Raw genomic sequence first — 23,108 nt, forward strand, 5'->3', positions numbered from 1 at the left:
ACGCTCCAGCTACACTGTTTATTATATATCCTGATGCCTAGTCACCTTACCCCACACACACTTATAAATTTTTTATTTTAATGAACTTTTACGATATAGACAATTTAGACTTTGTGGCTGTGGTAACCCTGTGAAAGGCGGAAATACGGCAAAACAACGTCTAGTCTGCCGGAAACTCACACGAAGAAGTAAACGGAAGTGAACAGTTATGAAAAAACGATTTCCACGTTATCGTTTTTATTGTTGTTGTTTAGACGTGTATTAACAGACATGAACTCAAAATATGACTAATTTAACTGCATCGTATCACACCCCATATCGTGTTTAATTCACGTTGGAGACAGGACTTGGTTGATAGCTGTTATCTAGGTAACGCTAGCTAGCTAGCTGCTAACGTTAGCAAAAAATGGCTAACTGTATGGTTTTTCACACTCAAATAGCCTCCATCATGGAGGTGCTAGCGAATGCCGCCGTGGCAGAGATCTGTAAACTCGTAGACGACGACTATGCAGTGTTTCGTTTGGAAATAAATCAAAGCCAGAAAGAAAACAGGTCATTGCGGAGGAAACTACTGGAACTGAAGGTTGCACGGGAGCGCGCAGAGAGGACAATGCGAGAGCGCGTCCTCGCCAGTCGTCCCAGTAGTGTCAAGATCCTTGACCGATACAGAGGAATTTCAAGAGGTACAATTTGCAGAGGCTGTGCGACCTGTCGCTGTTCTTTTATAGTTCTGTGCCTGTCGCCCCGTTCCCCTCTGTATATGTGTTCAGATGTTATCTAGAATTGTCCGTTTTTGGGTCGTATACAATAAATCCCCCGATTACTTAGCTTGTGCAGAGACATTATCATATTATAACCAGATTTCTGATTTACTGCATTTTCGATTATTTACTAAATGAAAACAATAAGATGCATGGAACATAATCAATACATAGTATATCAAGAAGTTATGAGAAGTGTTACCTTACATCCTTACCAATTGTGGACAGGGTCAAACGTGTACAATATAGCATTGACAGTAGCTAACCTAACCACCTCTTTTCCCCCAATCACACTCTCAGGTGAAGGACATCTCACTGGAGGCCACAGAAGCTTTCTGAAGCCAGCGGAACACAATACATGGAGAGATGACCAACCAATCACTGTTGATGAGGGGAGTGGAACCACATCGCAGAATTTTATGGTGATAGAGGTTAGTGTAATCGTGTTGTATAAAAATTACAGTTATCAAATGTGGCCTGTTTAATAAAGAAAATCTCCCCTCAGCTATTCATTTGCTTACATGTATCATCGTCATTTATCCTCAGTTAAATAAAGGTAAACCTTTTTTAATTTTTTTAATCTGCCATAAGGAAGCTTGTGAGGCTATTGTTATGTTCTTGTGTCAGTCTGCAGATGCAGAGGCTGAAGGTCCTGGGGTCAAGCAGGAGAGGTCTGAAGGAGAGGAGGACCCACGGAACATCAGAGACATTCAGTCTGGAGCGCCCTCTGCAGCCACGGAGGACCCCACCAACCAAGCGCAACCTAGGACCCGACGCAGCATCACGGAGGTCAGTGGAACACAGAACGCCGTCCTCAAGTCAGAGACAGACACCAAGACTTTAACTGTAACACACAGGCTCTTACACCAAGGATCTAACCATAGATCAGACCCAGAGAGACTGGGTCTGAGTAAACTGGGCAGTCCTCTTGCTCCCGGCTCCGAATATTTACCAGTATTTCACCAGAGCCAGAGGACGGTTAATTCCCATGGGGATGGTGATGGTGACGCGTTAGACACTGCCGGTGATGATCCGTCTTGTTCTTACAATACAGAGATGGACCCTGGCAACATGCCCTTGGGTTTAGAGACACAGATTAATCTGTCTAGAGGGGACTGGAACCGGCGCAGTAGTAGTGTATACTCTGAAGGGTGCCTAGATAAGAAAGAGGAGGTTATATTAGCAGATGAGGTGACTGTAAAAGTGGAGGGCGACGTTCCTCCCACATGGAATGCAGATCATCTCCTCGGAGACGGACACTCACAGGGCAGAGATTTCTTAGATTACAGGGAAAGCTTGGAGACAAATCTAAATGTCACCACCCACTCCCCTTTACACGTGTTCAAGGATCGCTACCCAGTGTCCACATTGATAGCACCTTCCGATTCACACGGCTGTGTCCTTTTCGATCAGGTATTGAACTCAAACGACAGAGCTAGAGCCCAGGCTCAGGGAGGGGGAGCCACATCAGGCAGTAGTAAAGAGAAACGGTTCCTCTGCATGTTCTGTAACAAAGGCTTCAGCAGCTCCCAGAAGGTGGAGAGGCACCAGAGGGTCCACACAGGGGAGAAACCCTTCAGCTGTACCCAGTGTGAGAAGAGGTTCTCTCGCCAGGACACCCTGAAGAGGCACCAGAGGATCCACACAGGGGAGAAACCTTACTGCTGTTCACAGTGTCACATGCGCTTCACACAGGCTGGTCAACTGAAGATGCACTTGAAGGTCCACACGGGAGAAAGGCCGTTTGCCTGTACACACTGTGGGAAGAGGTTCTCAGAGAGGACCTACCTCAGGATACACCAGCAGAAAAAACATTCCACTCTGTAACATAGAAACATACCAATTCCACTCGATATCTTCTGACGTTTTTATCAAAGCCTGTATAAATAAATAAAAAAAATTAAACACATCAGCAGAAAAGATCCACAGATGCATTTGGAATAACGAGAGTCACAGATTTCAGTGTTGAATATTCCTCGTTAGAATATTGCATCCAAACATTGTGTGATATATAAGTATGAAAAGTATTTTACATAGTGTTTGTACTGTAATGTTTACAAATGGCTATTTAATTACTTCTATTCAACAATAAACATTTTTCCCAAGACACTTCTGTAATGAGAAAGTGAATATAGTTTTGGTTTAGACATGTCTATGTGTGGTTTTCATATGGGGTATTTAACCCATGTTTATGTTTAATAAACACAAAATGGGACTTTTTATTCTGACTTTCATTGAGACTCCCTTTAATATACACTGAGTATACAAAACATTAAGAACACCTGCTCTTTCCATGACATTGACTGACTTATTGACATCACTTGTTAAATCGGTGTAGATGAAGAGGTGGAGACAGGTTAAAGAAGGACTTTTAAGCCTTGAGACAATTCATAGCACAGGTGACAAAGGAGATTATGAAAATGCATATAAAACGTTGGTCTACATTTAGGTGTACACGTCCATGTAATATAGCCTATGCAACATGATTATTTGACAATAGCAGTGTGTTTGTGTGTGGGGGGGCGACTCGTGAGATTCGAATCCTTTGCCACAATCTGCGACAATTACACGGACTAGGCACTTTACACAAAGAGCAATTGGACCAGTCAATGAAATACACGTGACAGCCTTGTTGCTAAGGACGCTTCCATGAACACGTCCAACTATGTATACGACTTGTCTGCAGAAGTTGTGCTGGGATGTAATCGCTGCCACCTAGTGAGGTTAACAAAGGGCTAATGTGTGCCATGCTATCTGATGGGACCAGCTACAATTTAGCTTTCTGTCACATACAAGTAAAACAAACATTTTAATTGGCTGTTGTGCATTTTGTACGTGAGAACCTGTTTAACTTTAAATGCTTGCTTATGTTTGCAAGTGTGGCCCCTCCATGTGAAGTGTGTTTATTATCTTGTTTGTGTATGTACCTGAGGGACTGTATGTCTGTGTAATCTGTATCACCTCTCTCTTCCAGGAGGAGGAGGGTCCAGAGGTGTTGCTGGTGAAGGAGGAGGGGTGTGAGGAGGGTCTGGGGAACCCAGAGGGGACCATGGTCATAGAGGACAACCAGACTACACCTCCTCCTGAACCCACTGAGCAGCACAAGACCACACACAATTTCACTGAGGTAAGCCCACTGTAAACTACTGTCTATATGGTATTAGGTTAGGGCCCGTATCCACAAAGCCTCTCAGAGTAGGAGTGCTGATCTAGGATCAGTTTAGCCTTTTAGATCATAATGAATAAGGCTATGTAGACGGGTGGGGACCTGATTCTCAGTCAGCACTTCTACTCTGAGACTCTTTGTGGATACGGAGCCAGGTCTTTCTTGATTAATTGTGTATTAATTGTGGGAACATGCCTTTGAATTATCAAACCATTAAAGAGTGTGAAGTAATCGAATCAACTAACAGGTTTGCATAGTACTCATAGCAATCCCTCATTGCCCAATCAGAAGATGCTCCATAGCAGGGTGCTCATATCAGATTTCTTGATCCAACATCCTCTCACTCTGTATCTCTTACAGTCTGTAGACATGGAGGATGGGAAGCCTGATCTGCTGATTGTCAAAGAGGAGACAATAGAAGATGAATCAGAGAGCATTGACCTGCTGAGTAGACTAAAGATGGGGGAGCAAGGTAAGGGAGAAATACACTGAGTGTACCAAACATTAAGAACACCTTCCTAATATTGAGTTGCACCCTCCCCTCCCCACTCAGAACAGCCTCAATTCGTCGGGGCATGGACTCTACTAGGTATCAAAAGCGTTCGATAGGGATGCTGGCCCATGTTGACTCCAATGCTTCCCACGGTTGTGCCAAGTTGGCTGGATGTCCTTTGGGTGGACTAGCCTTGATACACACGGGAAACTGTTGAGCGTGAAATACCTAGCAACGTTGCAGTTCTTGACACAAACCGGTGTGCCTGGCTAAGTGCCATTAGCCGGTGGCAAATAGCTATCGGTCTCACAGTTATTGACCGTTAATTAACAAACACATTTAGCATCTCCTGGCTACCACACATAGCCTACAAGCCACTGATGTTGACCTTTGGAACATCTACATTTTAAAAAGTCTAATAAATCCATTTAATATAGCCTACACATCACAATAAATGAATTATTTATTTTAGACAGCTCTAAAGAAGCATGATATGAAGAAAATGTAGTCTATTTCAGAAGAACAGAATAGCATATTCTGAATTGTCCTTATGTTATGTCCTGATCTGGCTATACCAAATGGCTGTGGGCTACACTAGTTCATTTAGCAGACAAGGTTTTCTTAGAATTCCGTGGCATTATTTTATAGTATGAAGAATACAATTGAATAAAGGATATTTTCTCCAAACGGTTTGAGAGTGCGCACATGCGGCTATTCTGGGTTGAGCGGTTAACAAAGAAATAGGTACTCCTATATGCTTAATTTAAAGTTATTAATGTCCCTTTAGTTGTTCTACAAATTTTGGGCTATATGTTTTGATTTTTAATACATTGTACGGCTGCATGAGGAGACTCTAATGATGATTTGAAAAGTTGCTTGAAAGGCATGAGCTCTGCTTTGTTTTTTTGCGCACGCTGTACACGCTACATCAGTCACACATTCACAATTGGACAAGCATTAGATAATGCCTAGAATTTCCCGGCGGTATCCCCTTTGTGTGGCCGTAAAAACTTTTTTATGCAATGTGGCTGATGCAACAAATCATAACGTTTAGCTTAAAATGTTGATAAACTATTAGGCTATTTATTCACATTATAAGCACAACAATGCGCTCATGGTAGTAGGCTATAAGCGCGAATGTTCCATTAGTGGAAAACACCATTTACAAAAATGACTGCAAATGCAATTATGCATGTAATGCTTTTATTATAAAGATGCATTTTTATGGTGAAAATGATCTTCCCCAAACTTGAAACTCACGTGCTGCCTGTTAGGCTCTACACCCCTTGTAAAGTGGATTAATGTGCTTAATATTATTTGGACATTTTAGTTGTGATAAAAACCTTAATAAAACATATAGGCCCATGGGCTAAGCTACATGAGGTGTGCGACTATGATTAGAAAAAGTCGCCCCCAAAAAAGGCATTGTTTCTTATGTTGGGCATCATACACAAGTGATAATATAAACTCAGCAAAGAAAAAAAACGCCCTCTCACTGTCAACTGCGTTTATTTTCAGCAAACTGAACATGTCAATATTTGTATGAGCATAACATTCAACAACTGAGACATAAACTGAACAAGTTTCACAGACATGTGACTAACAGAAATGGAATAATGTGTCCCTGAACAAAGGGGGGGGTCAAAATCAAAAGTAACCGTCCGTATCTGGTGTGGCCACCAGCTGCATTAAGTACTGCAGTGCATCTCCTCCTCATGGACTGCATCAGATTTGCCAGATCTTGCTGTGAGATGTTAACCAACTCTTCCACCAAGGCCCCTGCAAGTTTCCAGACATTTCTGGGGGGAATGGTCCTAGCCCTCACCCTCCGATCCAACAGGTCCCAGACGTGCTCAATGGGATTGATATATCCGAGCTCTTCGCTGGCCATGGCAGAACACTGACATTCCTGTCTTGCAGGAAATCACGCACAGAACGAACAGTATGGCTGATGGCATTGTCATGCTGGAGGGTCATGTCAGGATGAGCCTGCAGGAAGGGTACCACATGAGGGAGAAGGATGTCTTCCCTGTAACGCACAGCGTTGAGATTACCTGCAATGACAACAAGCTCAGTCCGATGAGGCTGTGACACACCGCCCCAGACCATGACGGACCCTCCACCTCCAAATCGATCCCACTCCAGAGTACAGGCCTTCAGTGTAATGCTCATTCCTTCAACGACAAACGTGAATCGGACCATCACCCCCGGTGAGACAAAACCTCACTTTTTGCCAGTCCTTTCTGGTCCAGCGACGGTGGGTTTGTGCCCATAGGCGACGTTGCTGCCGGTGATGACTGGTGAGGACCTGCCTTACAACAGGCCTACAAGCTCTCAGTCCAGCCTCTCTCAGCCTATTGTGGACAGTCTGAGCACTGATGGAGGGATTGCGCTTTCCTGGTGTAACTTGGGCAGTTGTTGTTGCCATCTAGTACCTGTCCTGCAGGTGTGATGTTCGGATGTACCGATCCTGTGCAGGTGTTGTTACACGTGGTCTGCCACTGCGAGGACGATCAGTTGTCCGTCCTGTCTCCCTGTAGCGCTGTCTTAGGCGTCTCACAGTACAGACAAGGCAATTTATTGCCCTGGCCACATCTGCAGTCCTCATGCCTCCTTGCAGCATGCCTAAGACACGTTTATGCAGATGAGCAGGAACCCTGGGCATCTTTCTTTTGGTGTTTTCAGAGTCAGTAGAAAGGCCTCGTTAGTGTCCTAAGTTTTCATAACTGTGACCTTACTTGCCTACCTTCTGTAAGCTGTTAGTGTCATGACGACCGTTCCACAGGTGCATGTTCATGAATTGTTTATGGTTCATTGAACAAGCATGGGAAACAGTGTTTAAACCCTTTACAATGAAGATCTGTGAAGTTATTTGGGGTTTTACGAATTGTCTTTGAAATGCAGGGTCCTGAAAAAGGGCCGTTTATTTTTTTGCTGAGTTTATAATTCACAAGTGATATGCTATTCTTGATTTAATCTTGTCTCTAAATAATATGTGTGAAATTTGTTTTGATTTAGAATCGACCATTATCATGCACCTGTATCGAAACAGGGGCAGCGGGGAAAAATACATGTCATCTATGTACTTAAATAGCGAATACGGGACGTTTTTTCCATGGTTAATTTTCATCTCAGCCAGGTAGGCTATACTCCTGTTGTAAAGAGAAGCAATGTGCTTAATATTAGGGAAGTTGAGAAATAAATATAGTAGGCCTAGCCTATATGAAGCTGATGGGATCCTCCTCTTTTTAGGAGGCCATCACTCTGTTTTCTTGCGCAATTGCATAGCCTATTGAAATGTTGCGCAACATGAGCTCATGGGTTCTCATGAAGAGGGACAATATATTGCTGAATAAAGGGACAATAGAATGCTGAGTACCAGGCAGTTAGCAAGTTTGGTAGGTCGCTAATGACCAGCAGCAGCATCAGAGCTTGGAGAAGCCTAATTACTGTGACTATACGGTCAGATGGAATTTGACTGCCTTCATGACTCGTGACCACTGGTGTCGCGGTAATACAGTCCCCGCAACAGCCCTATGCCTGGCACCTACTACCAAACCCGTTCAAAACCACTTAAATATTTTGTCTTGACCATTCAACATCTAAATGGCACACACATAAACAAGCCATGTCTCAATTGTCTCAAGGCTTAAATATCATACTTTAACCTGTCTCCTCCCTTTGAGTCTGTCATCTCAATGTCATGGAAAGAGCATGTTTTGTATACTCAGTGTACATATAGCCTACATACAGTAATAGATCTTCAATGGAAATAGTGATGCAACTGGCTATTTTTTCTTAATTCAAAAAATGAAATCAATACAACTTATGTTTACATACAAAAACACAAATTATAATGTATAAACCTGACCTGGTAAGGGACATTTTTTTAAAAATAAGTCTATTTTCTAACCTCTTCTTGCAGGTGGTTGGCTGGAGGCTAACAGGGGAGACTGGGCGGCCATCTTGGATTCCCAGAACCAGACGAGTGCAACCAAGGGCCCAGGGGACATCACTGAGAAGGCCAGGACCAGAGGTGACATAGTGGAGGTCAGTGGATGGGACAGCGTCCTCAACTCTGGGCTGGGGGACAACACTGTTAACCAGAAACAGACAGTCGAACACAAAACAACCAAACCTAGTCTCCATGACAACAGACTGGCTGAGACCAGGGCAAGGTGTAGATTTGGTCTGCGGGGACGGGGAGGTGTCTGTATGCGGGGGGAGAGAACAACAGACACAGACTCAGCTAGCGATGCTCCGTCCTGCTCCTATAGTTGTGATTCAGAGACACTGATGACGCCTCTGGTTAACCACCTAACAGGTGCTGCCTTCAGCCTGCCTTCTATAGGATCTATCAACTGGAACATGGACCCTGCGACAACACAGGCACTCCCTGGCCTTCGTCCTCCTCACACTCACCTTATGTTAAACCAGACTTCAGACAATGCCGGTGCCTCAACACTAAATGGCTATATAAGCCCGATGACAAATGACAGTAGTAGTAACGCTATCTGTAGATCAGGTGGAAAAGAGAAGCGCTTCCCATGTTCTTTCTGTGGGAAAGCCTTCAGTTTCCCGAAACAGGTGGAGATCCACCAGAGGATGCACACAGGGGAGAAACCCTACAGCTGTGCCCATTGTCACATGCGCTTCGCCCAGGCTGGTCATCTAAAGAGACACCAGAGGGTCCACACAGGGGAGAAACCCTACAGCTGCCCCCAGTGTGACAAGAGGTTCTCCCACCAGCACCAGCTGAAGATGCACCTGAAGGTCCACACGGGAGAGAGGCCGTTTGCCTGTACGCACTGTGGGAAGAGGTTCTCAGAGAGGAGCTACCTCAGGATACACCAGCAGAAAATGCATACGGCCCATGTATAGTGTGTAGTGTTGACATGTAATGGAGTACTAGTTAGTTTGTAATTCATTCTCTTGGTTTTGGATGTAGTAAGGAACTGAATGAAGTGAACCAGGAAAGAATGAGTATGATAAGGCAGATTTAAGGATATGGTGATGGTTGGTGTGAAGGTGTCTGTAAAAATTATTCACTGGTGTAAAGTAGTGAAAATGTGTGTAATGTAATGTTGAACCTTTTCCAGAGTATTCTCAAAGGAATTTATCAAAGGGAGTGTACCAGATTTACAGAAAATGTAGTGTTACCATAGTATTATACTTGTCACGTATCGTTTTGTGCAATAAAAGTACTGTACTACAAAGTTATGTTAGTGTATGACCATTTTGTTGAAATGAAATACAATATTGACTGTGCTGACCTACTTGGTTATTTTTGTATTATTTTAGTGACTGAGTTTCCTTTCTCAGTCGAACCAAAATATTATACTTAATTTTTTTATCAACACATATGGACATTGGCTCCATATTGTTAGGTACTTGAAAACACAGTGTTAGAGATGGGCTAGACTTTATTTATTATTTTACCCACCTCCCCACATTTAGAGGAACTAAACAATTTGTTATAAACTGAGCAAAAAAAAGAAACGTCCTCTCACTGTCAACTGTTTATTTTCAGCAAACTTAACATGTGTAAATATTTGTATGAACATCAGATTCAACAACTGAGACATAAACTTAACAAGTTCCACAGACATATGACTAACAGAAATGGAATAATGTGTCCCTGAACAAAGGGGGGTGTCAAAATCAAAAGTAACCGTCAGTATCTGGTGTGGCCACCAGCTGCATTAAGTACTGCAGTGCATCTCCTCCTCATGGACTGCACCAGATTTGCCAGTTCATGCTGAGATGTTACCCCACTCTTCCACCAAGGAACCTGCAAGTTCCTCTACATTTCTGGGGGGAATGGCCCTAGCCCTCACCCTCCGATCCAACAGGTCCCAGACGTGCTCAATGGGATTGAGATCCGGGCTCTTCGCTGGCCATGGCAGGACACTGACATTCCTGTCTTGCAGGAAATCACGCAAAGAACGAGCAGTATGGCTGGTGGCATTGTCATGCTGGAGGGTCATGTCAGGATGAGACTGCAGGAAGGTTACCACATGAGGGAGGAGGTCTTCCCTGTAACGCACAGCGTTGAGATTGCCTGCAATAACAACAAGCTCAGTCCGATGAGGCTGTGACACACCGCCCCAGACCATGACGGACCCTCCACCTCCAAATCGATCCCGCTCCAGAGTACAGGCCTTGGTGTAACGCTAATTCCTTTGACGATAAACGTGAATCGGACCATCACCCCTGGTGAGACAAGACCGCAACTCGTCAGTGAAGAGCACTTTTTGCCAGTCCTGTCTGGTCCAGTGACGGTGGTTTTGTGCCCATAGGGGGACGTTGTTGCCGATGATGTCTGGTGACGACCTGCCTTACAACAGGCCTACAAGCTCTCAGTCCAGCCTCTCTCAGCCTATTGTGAACAGTCTGAGCACTGATGGAGTGATTGTGAGTTCCTGGTGTAACTCAGGCATTTGATGTTGCCATCCTGTACCTGTCCCGCAGGTGTGATGTTAGGATGTACCGATCCTGTGCAGGTGTTGTTACACGTGGTCTGCCACTGCGAGGACGATCAGCTGTCCGTCCGTAGCGCTGTCTTAGGAGTCACACAGTACGGACATTGCAATTTATTGCCCTGGCCACATCTGCTGTTCTCATGCCTCCTTGCAGCATGCCTAAGGCACGATCACGCAGATGAGCAGGTACCCTGGGCATCTTTCTTTTGGTGTTTTTCAGAGTCAGTAGAAAGGCCTCTAGTGTCCTAAGTTTTCATAACTTTGACCTTAATTGCCTACCGTCTGTAAGCTGTTAGTGTCTTAACGACCGTTCCACAGGTGCATGTTCATTAATTGTTTATGGTTCTGTCGTGTCTTTGGCTTTGCCGGATTAAGTGATATGACATGCTATTCTATAAAATAATTTCTCCGTAATTAATATTACCTGATTGAGCTTATCATGTAAATGTAATTAACTAGTGAGTCGGGCACCACAAAATAATATTTATAGAGCTGTTATCTTCCGAATAAAGTCTTAAAGACCTAGTAATATTTTACATCAATAGCAGTCAATATTAATCGTCATCTTAATTCAGTCTCATCTGAAAGTTGTAAATTCTTAGTTATCTGCAAGAACCCTGGCTAACAAGTTGAATCAGCAATACAATATTGGGTTTAATTATTTATTTACTAAATACACAGAATTACACATACACATAATTAAATCATAACTTGATTACAAATGACGTCATAAAGGAAAACGTCCCTAGCGGGCGGAACAGATATGACAGCTTGTTACACAAAGGAAAAGGGGCTGGGTGAAAGAGCGGGAAGACTGAGGAACAAAGGGTGAAGCTGTGCTATCGTAAATAAAGTATCTAAATTACCGCCCATTTGGAAAAGGAAAATGCAATAAATATTTACTCTGAGCTGCGCTTCGGTAGGTTGGTGGTTGTTGGAAGGCAGTGTTATCCAACCGAGTCCTTTGTCCCTTGAAGAATGTCTCTGCTGGTAAATTGAATACGTTGTAGTAACATTGTTGTGTGGTAGACGGGATACTCTGTCTGTTCCTTCCTAACCCTCGTTTGCAGCGGCTGTTGCTAACTCAACGGCTAGGAGGTATCACTGCTGTAGTGAATAAGAGTTCAAAGTTCATACCATTCGCAACCAAAGCTCACGCTGATGTTGGCTTCGTTCTGTAGTTATTATCTGAACCATTCTGACATCGGACCGTCGTCCTCAGAACAGAAGGTTATATCGTCGTCAAGGGCTTATATAGGAAGGGAGAGGAGGGGGGGTTTGAAAAGTTTTATAACCCATGTCCCTTCACAGGGGCAGGCCACTGATTGAGCAGAGCCCTATCTTATGAAAACCCAAATCTCACATTTTAGAAGTTAAATCACATTTCATCCCATCACAAATCATTTAATATTCAAACATTTAAATTGAACAACAATTCCATGTGAATCCGATAACACTGATGTGTAGACTTTCCACTGTAGAGTTTGTTATCCTATCATTGATGAGAATGTCTCAGATGACAACTGAACTGACATCATATTCATTAAGTACCACCGCATATGTTCAATTGGTCGGATTACCAGAATATATAGTTCATTTCCCCCCACCTTCAGATGTTCCCAGAATCTCTGTTACCCAAGGGTTTTGCAAATGTAACATCAGTAGGGTAGAGAGAGGAAAAAGGGGGGAAGAGGTATTTATGACTGTCATAAACCTACCCCCAGGCCAACTCATGACAGTTCATTGAACAAGCATGGGAAACAGTGTTTAAACCCTTTACAATGAAGATCTATGAAGTTATTTGGATTTTTACGAATTATCTTTGAAAGACAGGATCCTGAAAAAAGGAATGTTTCTTTTTTTGCTGAGTTTACAAATATAAGGAGACATTATTATTTTGGCGGGTTTTCTTTCCTTGTATTTTTTTGACTAATGTAACAAATAGCCATCCCACAATAAGGAAGTGCCGAGCTAAAGTTTCATGGTCCCACAGACTACCCGCCAGACCACCCCACCCCACCCTCTTCAGTCCACTACCTCGGTGTTGTGGACACACAAAAGAAAATAAGCAATTATCTTAAACTAGAAAAGGACATAAACAGGAATCACATGCAAACATACAAACAACCACAAATACAACTAAAAACAAAATAATTAAACAAATAGAATCGTCATATGACTGGCAATCAGGAGCACCTTTCTTTTGTATATGAAATCAGGCCCATCCTTGATGTGTTATTTGGTCCCACTTATCAGTAAAATCTGGAGACCTCACACTTTCTTTTGCAATCTAATGTATAATAGTGTTCCACAGTTAGGTTGAAAGAGTCCAAGACTAACATTTTTATTTTCTGAGTTTTAAAAATGAAAACCTTCCCCAGCAGAATCAATAGATTGTATATTGTTTTGTATCTATCCCTGCACTCAATATAAATGTTTGTGGAAAAATAACTCAATTGTATAAAACAGGGAGTAACCACTCTTGTACCTTTGCCCAAAAGTTAACTATGGAGCAATACCAGAAAATATGTAACAAATCCAGCACTTCTACACGACAAAAACAGTAGGAAGAGGATTCTTCTATGTCCAATATGTGTAAGATCTTGTTAGTAGCCAGAAATATTTACAATATCTTCAACTGAAACATTCAGATTGTGGAGTCTGTTGTTCTATACATGCTTTTCCCAGTAAGAGTTGAATTTGTGTGGGAAGGCAACTAATTTGTTGTTTTCCCAAATTCAAATGGTACTTGTCTTTATCTCCAGTTAACCATCTGTGAGATTTAATATGAGATCTACAAACAGTTTCTATTTTCTTTCCCTTAACTTTTTCTTCCATTCTGATTGAATTGCTGTCAGTACCTGATAGTAAATATGTTCCCATACAATTGTGCACAGTGTAATATTCCCATTACTATCAATGATATTTGTTTTATTATAAGATCCTCTTTTTCAAAAACACATTCCCAATTTTTATTTTATGTATCAGTGTATTTGAATTCAACCATATGATCTGGCTCTGAATTTTCCTGGGGATAATGTCTCTGAATTATCCTGGGGACATTCCTGCTGTCAGTATGCAATAAATATTTTATTGATTATTTGAAGAATGGGTATACAGTGCCTTCAGAAAGTATTCATACCCCTTGACTTAATGCAAAGTGTTTTTTGAAATATTTATTAGCACATTTATTGAAAATTAAATATCTAATTTACATAAGTAAATCAATACATGTTAGAATCACCTTTGGCACTGATTACAGCTGTGAGTCTCTCTGGATAAGTCTTTAAGAGTTTTGCACACCTGGATTATACAATATTTGCACATTATTATTAAAAACATTCTTCAAGCTCTGTCAAGTTGGCTGTTGATCATAGATAGACAGCCATTTTCAAGTCTTGCCATAGATTTTCAAGCTGATTTAAGTCAAAACTGTAACGAGGCCACTCAGGAACATTACATGTCTTGGTAAGCAACTCCAGTGTGTATTTGGCCTTGTGTTTGAGATTATTGTCCTGCTGAAAGCTGAATTTATCTCCCAGTGTCTGTTGGAATGCAGACTGAAGCAGGTTTTCCTCTAGGATTTTGCCTGGCCTCTATTCTGTTTCTGTTTATCCTAAAAAACTCCTTAGTCCTTGCCGATGACAAGAATACTCATAACATGATGCAGCCCATCACCATGCTTGAAAATATGAAAACAGGTATTCAGTGATGTGTTGTGTTGGACTTATCTGAAACATAACACTTTGTATTCAGTATATAAAGTTAATTTCTTTGCCACATTTTTTGCAGTTTTACTTTAGTGCCTTATTGCAAACAGGCTGCATGTTTTGGAATATATTTATTCTGTACAGGCTTCATTATTTTAATTTATGTCATTTATGTTAGTATTGTGGAGTAACTAAAATGTTGTTGATCCATCCTCAGTTTTCTCCTACCACAGCCATTAAACTTGAACTGTTTTAAAAGTCATCATTGGCCTCATGGTGAAATTGGCCATGATTGGCCTCATGGAGCGGTTTCCTTCCTCTCCGGCAACTGAGTTAGGAAAGATGCCTGTGTCTTTGTAGTGACTGGGTGTATTGATACACCGTCCAAAGTTTAATTAATAACTTCACCATGTCCAAAGGGATATTCAATGTCTGCTTGTTTACATTTTTACCCATCTACCAATAGGTGCCCTTCTTTGCGAGGCATTGGAAAACCTCCATGGTCTTTGTGGTTGAATCAGTGTTTGTTTGAAATTCACTGCTCAACTGAGGGACCTTACAGATAATTGTATGTGTGTGGTACAGGGATGACGTAGTCATTATAAAATCTGTGTCATTCTAAACACACTTATTGCACACCGAGAGAACCCATGCAATGTATTATGTGACTTGTTAAGCACATTTTTACCCCTGAACTTATTTAGGCTTGTCATATCAAAAGGGTTGAATACTCATTGTCTAAAGATATTTTAGCTTTTAATTCATTTGTAAACATTTCTAAAAACATTATTCCATTTTGACATTATAGGGTAATGTATGTAGTCCAGTGACACAAAATTCAGGCTGTAACACAACAAAATGTAGAAAAAGTAAAGGGGTGTGAATACTTTCTGAATCACTGTAGATCAACTGAGAGGCAATGAAGGTATTTTTCAAGGTTACTCTGCCATATAAAAGACAAAGCTTTACCTTTCCACAGCAATAGTATTTTGTCAATCTTGGCTAGTTTCAAATCTAAGTTCTCCTTTACAAGATCCTTCTTTCTTTTGGAATGTGGATGCCAAGCATGTCCACTGGGCCATTGCTCCACTTCATTGGTACGCAAGACAATCCCGTAGGACAAAGAAGCCATATGTGGAGATCCTAGGCTGGTGTCATTACACGTGGTCTGCAGTTGTGAGGCTGCTTGGACATACTGCCAAATTCTCTCAAATGACATTGGAGGTGGCTTATGGTAGAGAAATTAACATTAGATTCTCTGGCAACAGCTATGGTGGACATTCCTGGTGACAGCATGCCAATTGCACACTCCTTCAAAACTTGAGGTGGTATTGTATTGTGTGACAAAATTGCACATCTTAGAGTGGTCTTTTATTGTCCCCCGCACAAGGTGCACCTGTGTAACGAGCATGCTGTTTCATCAGCTTCTTGATATGCCATACCTGTCAGGTGGATGGATTATCTTGGTAAAGGAGAAATATTCACTAGAGAGAAATACATTTTTCTTGTGTATGGAACATCTCTGATCTTTTATTTCAGCTCATGAAACATGGGACCAACGCTTTACATGTTGTGTTTATATTTTTGTTTAGTATATATTGGAATTGTTCCTGATTGGGATGGCCAGCATCTCAATAGCTAATAAGAATAAATAAGGTGAAACTGGATCCCTTTGTCGAACCCCTCTAAATAAATATATACCCAATATTCACTACTTTACTCACCAGTTTCTGATATAAGACTTTAAACGATTGAATAAATGACTTGCCAAAGTTAAAATACTGAAGGCATCTATATAAATGAGATTCCATCTTGTCAAAAACTCCTTAGTCCTTGCCGATGACAAGAATACTCATAACATGATGCAGCCCATCATCATGCTTGAATATATGCACTTGCCTTTTCTATTTCACAATGTTCAATAGTTCCCAGAAAAATACTGTCACCTATGTAGTGACCCTAAATAAAGCCAGATTTCTCACTTTCAGTCATTTTGCTTGTCATTCTAAGTGCTAAACATTTTGATAGAATATGGGTGTCACAGCATAAAGTGAGGGGTCTTCAGTTTGAGGTGCACAGAGCTTATATAATGGTCATTTGCTTCCTGCTTCAATAGTAATGTAATCAGTCAATCTCTTTGGGTTGTTGATCATTCCCCCTGTTCAAATGAAACATTTAAGCAGGTGAACAAAGGTTCTTTGTTTTCTGTAAAAAAGAAAATAAAACTCTTACACCTCAATTGGTATACCATCAAAGCCAGGAGATTTACCAGTTTGGAATTAGTTAATTGCCATTAGTAGTTCATCGTCAGCGATCAATCCCTCACAGGATGCTTTTTGTATTTCTGTTAACCTGCAATATGTCACTTTTTGGTTGACCTGACCAAATTCACATAGAAAGCCAAGTTGTAACCTTTTCATCTCGGTATAGCTTGCGGTTAATATAGAGCTTGTCAACAACAATATAAGCACCAAGCCTAGTCTATTTCTTTAAAGCTGCAATATGTAACATTTTGGGCAACCCAACCAAATTCACATAGAATTGTGCGTTACAAATCTGTCATTCTCATTGAAAGCAAGTCTAAGAAGCAGTAGATCTGTTCTGTGTGAATTTCTATGCTTCCCGTTATTAAGTTTTGTTTTTGCGTCTTTTTTACTTTCGATTTTGTGCACCAGCTTCAAACAGCTGAAAATATAATATTTTTGGTTATTGAAAAGATATTTCACATTGGTTTCAATGGTATAATGATGCTCTGCACTGATTTCTTGTTTTGTCACAAACTGAAATTATGCAAACTATTAGAATTTAGCAACCATTGCATCAACCAGTGTGCATCATTGACCTTGTCTACCCTTGGATTTAACCGGTACCTTTTCTTTGTGATTTTTGATACCTCATCTGCTAGGATATGTAGTTTTGTTTGTATAATGTATTTTCCATCATTATTCTCAGAAATACCTGTGAAAACCAGGATCTCTCTCATCGAATGGGACTGTAAGTCTAATAAATCCACATAGAGTAACATAAGTAACCATTTTTAAAATCCCATCAAAATCTTTCAGTTTAAGCTAGATATCTGTTTTTTGGCATGGGCTGCGTCTCAATCCATTGGAAGGTGGCCAAGCTCCATTGGTGTTTGTCAGACATCCCGAAAATCGATCTTCTCACGATAATGGCTGTGGCACCTCTGAGTGGTTTGACCTACAAACTAACATGGAAAGATGAGACTATCACGAACATGATCGTGTTCTCCGTTTTGCTCAACGACCCCACAAGTGTCACGGGACTCATGTGCATGTAACCGGTACTGGCTTTAAAAAAATGAATGGAAGTATGGAGGTAATTTTGTACCTACCCCCAAAAAGGGGTTAAATATGTGTAAAAGAAAAGCACAAATATTTCCTGAGCTCTCTTTTATCTCCTAGATATAGGACAGACACTCCAAAACATTATTAATTGTGATTTATTTTTTAACTGTCTTTTTTCCATTTATGAATGCGTTATTCAATACGTTTTTATTGGATTTGGTACTAAAGGCCAAAGTCAGTATTTGATCAAATATATACAGTACCAGTCAAAAGTTTGGACACACCTACAGTTGAAGTCGAAAGTTTACATACACTTAGGTTGGAGTCATTAAAACTTGTTTTTCAACCACTCAACCACATCCAAAATCAACATAATTAACTGCAAAACAAACAAGTACTACATAGAAAGATTTGGATTGTGGTGTGAGGGGATGACAGAGGCTCGTCTAGTAGGAGACTGTTGCTGATTACTGCCCAGGTGTGGTGGCCTCCAGGCACTTACTGCTGCCGATGCATCACCCAGATGGGGGCTACACATTCGGTGGTGGATGTTCCAGCCTACCTACAGAGGAGGAAGAGGAGCTGTGAACTGCAGAGACAGATGTGCCTGATAAAGCTTCGGGCCTGTCTGACTGATGTGTCTCCCTCCCTGGCTGTACCATCAACGCTGCCTCCAATCAAGCTACACCTTTACTGAACTGCATCATCATCATCTAGCTGTGGAAGACCCTCTCCCATGAACTGCCAGCTCCCTTGTTTTTTTTTTAAGTAAGAGATTCTGTATGAAAAGTGCTATATACAGTTGAAGTTGGAAGTTTACATATACTTAGGTTGGAGTCATTAAAACTTGTTTACAGACAGATTATATCACTTATAATTCACTGTATCACAATTCCAGTGGGTCAGAAGTTTACATACACTAAGTTCACTGTGCCTTTAAACAGCTTGGAAAATTCCAAAAAATGATGTAATGACTTTAGAAGCTTCTGATCATTTGAGTCAATTGGAGGTTTACCTGTGGATGTATTTCAAGGCCTACCTTCAAACTCAGTGCCTCTTTGCTCAACATCATGGGAAAATCAAAATAAATCAGCCAAGACCTTATGGGCCTCCACTGGTTCGTCCTTGGGAGCAATTTCCAAACGCCTGAAGGTACCACGTTCATCTGTACAAACAATAGTACACAAGTATAAACTCCATGGAACCATGCAGCCATCATACCGCTCAGGAAGAAGACGCGTTCTGTCTCCTAGAGATGAACGTACTTTGGTGCAAAAAGTGCAAATCAATCCCAGAACAGCAGCAAAGGACCTTGTGAAGATACTGGAGGAAACAGGTACAAAAGTATCTAGATCCACAGTGAAACGAATCCTATATTGACATAACCTGAAAGGCCGCTCAACCAGGAACAAGCCACTGCTCCAAAACTGCCATAAAAATCCAGACTACGGTTTACAACCTCACATGGGGACAAAGATTGTACTTTTTAGAGAAATGTCCTCTGGTCTGATGAAACAAATATAGAACTGTTTGGCCATAATGACCATCGTTGTGTTTGGAGGAAAAAGGGGGAAGCTTGCAAGCCGAAGAACGCCATCCCAACCGTGAAGCACGGGGGTGACAGCATCATGTTGTGGGGTGCTTTGCTGCAGGAGGGACTGGTGCACTTCACAAAATAGATGGCATCATGAGGGAGGAGAATTATGTGGATATATTAAAGCAACATCTCAAGACATCAGTCAGGAAGTTAAAGCTTGGTCGTAAATGGGTCTTCCAAATGGACAATGACCCCAAGCATACTTCCAAAGTGGCAAAATGGCTTAAGGACAAGGTATTGGAGTGGCCATCACAAAGCCCAGACCTCAATCCTATAGAAAAGGAGGCCTACAAACCTGACTCAGTTACACCAGCTCTGTCAGGAGGAATGGGCCAAAATTCAAAACTTATTTTGAATTAGTTGGTGAACAGATGATCTCTGCATGTGTGGTTCCCACCATGAAGCATGGAGGTGGTGGTGTGATGGTGCTTTGCTGGTGACACTGTCTGTGATTTATTTAGAATTCAATCAGACTTAACCAGCGAGGCTACCACAGCATTCTGCATTATACATAATCCCATCTGGTTGCGCTTAGTGGGACTATCATTTGTTTTTCAACAGGATTTCCAGGCTGTGTAAGGGCTATTTGACCAAGAAGGAGAGTGATGAGTGCTGCATCAGATGACCTAGCCTACACAATCACTGACCTCAACCCAATTGAGATGGTTTGGGATGAGTTGGATGTCAGAGTGAAGGAAAAGCAGCCAACAAGTGCTCAGCATATGTGGTAACTCCTTCAAGGTGGTTGGAAAAGCATTCCAGGTGAAGCTGGTTGAGAGAATGCCAAGAGTGTGCAAAGTTGTCATCTCGGGAAAGGGTTGCTACTTTGAAGAATCAAAAATATATTTTGATTTGTTTAACACTTTTTTGGTTACTACATGATTCCATGTGTGTTATTTCATAGTTTTGATGTAGAAAATAGCAAAAAATAAATAAAAACCCTTGAAAGAGTAGGTGTCCAAATTTTGATTGGTTTTGTATATATTTTTTTAGACCTACGAATTCAAAATCAAATAGCTTACTAATCCATGGTGACCATCTTAGAACAATAATAACCCCCCAGTCTTAGACTCTAGAGAAATAATGTTTATTTCAGCATGTTATTGTCACTTGATAATGAATTAACAATAGTTGTGAGTGTTTTGACATTACCTTTGAGCTGTAGGTTGTCTTTGATAAGGTATTTTATTTGGAGCTGGCTTAATGCCACACTGGCCGGAAGGTCACTGATATTTGTGCACAAATTATTTTGTGGGATTTTCACTGTTTTATCTCCACAATTTTGTGATATCCAATTGGTCGTTAGTCTTGTCCCATCGCTGCAACTCCCCTACGGACTCGGGAGAGGCGAAGGTCGAGGGCCATGCGTCCTCTGAAACACAACCCTGCCAAGCCGCACTGCTTCTTGACACACTGCTCGCTTAACCCTTGAAGCCAGCTGCACCAATGTGTTGGAGTAAACACTGTCCATTCATGCACAACTTATAGCATTGATAATTTCTTTTTTCAAGGACTGTAGTACATTGGTTTCAACCGGAGTTGTTTCCAAATCGGCGTTGTCTGTAAATAGTTTCTGCATCTTTTCGCTCCTTGGGGAGCTTGTTCTATTGACTGTGGTTAATGTTTTATCATAGAAAGAGAAATGGGTGTACTCAGTTCAAATGTTCATAGTGACAAAAGTTCTGCGGGTGCCACTGATGAAAGCTGCCGGCGAAAAGCGTCCATTTGTTCTGGCCTCCGTTGCTAAACATGACATTTTATAATATCATGTCATGTTTCTGTGTGTACAGCAAATTGTTTCTTATATAAACCTTTATATTCTCTTCTGTACAATTTGTGTTCACAGTCTGCAGTCCATGAAGACCTGCTGATATCAGGTGTTGCTGGAGGAAGAGACTGGACCTCTGAAGCGGCAGGTCACAAACCTTGGCCTCGAATCAGGACAGTGGATCAAGAGCCTTCACTCTTCCTTCCCGAGTCGGAACCAGGACCCAACCGTGAGGGACAGAGACTCCACCACCACACAGAACACAACCAGTGGACAGGTGGACTGAACAACCTCAGTCCTGGTGGTCATCAGAGAGACAGAGGCTCCAGTCAGGAATCTAGTCTGCAGACCAGACCCTTCTCTTCACAGTCTCAGTGCAGGGATGGAGCAGTGCCTGGGGCTGATAGAGATAGACCCTCCTGTTCTTATGATACAAACACCACAGTATCCATGATGAACAGAGCAGGTCACCCTGGGCTTCAGCCTTCAAAGAGGGTGGTGGGCGACCCTCCTGGTGGTAGTCTTTCAGGAAGTCTGTCTTCTTCAGGGTCTCGTCTAATGCCTAGTGACTGGGTTCATAGAAAGCCTGGACCTGGGTCTAGCCTTCCTCAGTTACCTCATGGTTACCCCACCAACACAGACAGGATCAGGATGGGCGTTCCCCACGAGATGTACCTTGCTTATAACACAGCACACAATCCCAACAACACCCAAACAATGACTAGAGGTCAAGGAGGGAGCTCAAAGACTAACCACCTGGGGGCGGTGGCTCCTGCTTCTACCTCCTCTGGTGTCATCGGGTCACAACGTGGGAGGCTGAGCATTAGGACGGACGCAGACAAGCCATACGCCTGCCCCACATGTGGGAAGCGCTTTACTGAGGCAAACTATGTGAAGAAGCACCAGACAGTTCACACCAAGGAGAGGCCCTTCAAGTGCAAACTATGTCACAAGAGCTTCTCCTTCCTGACTAACCTTACCAGACATAGGAGTGTCCACAAAGGAGAGAAATCATAGCAGTGTGGCTTGAGTTTTACGCAGGGGATATCTGGGAACCATTCTTTAGCTGCCAAACACTACATGGCCAAAAGTATGTGGACTTCTCGTCGAACATCTCATTCCAAAATCATGGACATTTATATGGTCTCCCCTTTGCTGCTATAACATCCTGCACTCTTCTAGTAAGGCTGTCCACTAGATGTTGGAACATTGCTGTGGGTCTTGCACTGTATTGGCACTGTTGTTAAGTGATTAGGCCTGGCTTGCAGTCGGTCATTCCAATTCATCTCAAAGGTGTACGATGGGGTTTAGGTCAGGGTTTTGTGCAGGCCAGTCAAGTTCTTCCACACCGATCTCAACAAACCATTTGTGTATGGACCTCACTTTGTGCACGGGGGCATTGTCATGCTGAGACAGGAAAGGGCCTTCCCCAAACTGTTGCCACAAACTTGGACACACAGAATCTTCTAGAATGTTATTGTATGATGTAGCATTAACATTTCCCTACACTGGAACTAAGGGCCTAGCCCAAATCATGAAAAACAGCTCCAAACCATTATTCATCCTCCACCAAACTTTACAGTGGGCGCTATGCATTCGGGCAGGTAGCGTTCTCGTGGCATCCGCCAAACCCAGATTCGTCCATTGGACTGCCAGATGGTGAAGTCGTTCTTCCAGATGGTGAAGCGTGATTCCTCAATCCAGAGAATGCGTTTCCACTGCTCCAGAGTCCAATGCCGGCGAGCTTTACACCACTCCAGCCGACGCTTGGCATTGCGCATGATGATCTTAGGCTTGTGTGCGGCTGCTTGGCTATGGAAACC

General features: G+C 42.1%; 2 protein-coding genes across 3 annotated transcripts in view; both read left to right on the forward strand.

Annotated features, from left to right (window-relative positions):
- LOC109901171 (zinc finger protein 16-like) overlaps window positions 1-23,108 on the forward strand; it is a 174,268-nt gene that overhangs the window by 72,187 nt on the left and 78,973 nt on the right. The window lies entirely within an intron of this gene.
- LOC109901200 (zinc finger protein 205-like) lies at window positions 149-22,628 on the forward strand. Of its 2 annotated transcripts, XM_031836560.1 has the most exons (7): window positions 149-683; window positions 1,062-1,192; window positions 1,389-1,550; window positions 3,736-3,888; window positions 4,288-4,399; window positions 8,346-8,470; window positions 21,364-22,628. In XM_031836560.1, exons 1-7 carry the CDS (start codon window positions 407-409, stop codon window positions 22,300-22,302), a joined length of 1,899 nt encoding a protein of 632 aa, XP_031692420.1. In that variant the 5' UTR covers window positions 149-406; the 3' UTR covers window positions 22,303-22,628. The 2 variants fall into 2 exon arrangements, with proteins under 2 accessions (XP_031692420.1, XP_020352844.2); XM_020497255.2 differs by lacking the exon at window positions 21,364-22,628 and having other exon boundaries at window positions 153-683; window positions 8,346-9,640.

The sequence above is a fragment of the Oncorhynchus kisutch genome, linkage group LG12, assembly GCF_002021735.2.
Source record: "Oncorhynchus kisutch isolate 150728-3 linkage group LG12, Okis_V2, whole genome shotgun sequence".
NCBI classification, from domain to species: domain Eukaryota; kingdom Metazoa; phylum Chordata; class Actinopteri; order Salmoniformes; family Salmonidae; genus Oncorhynchus; species Oncorhynchus kisutch.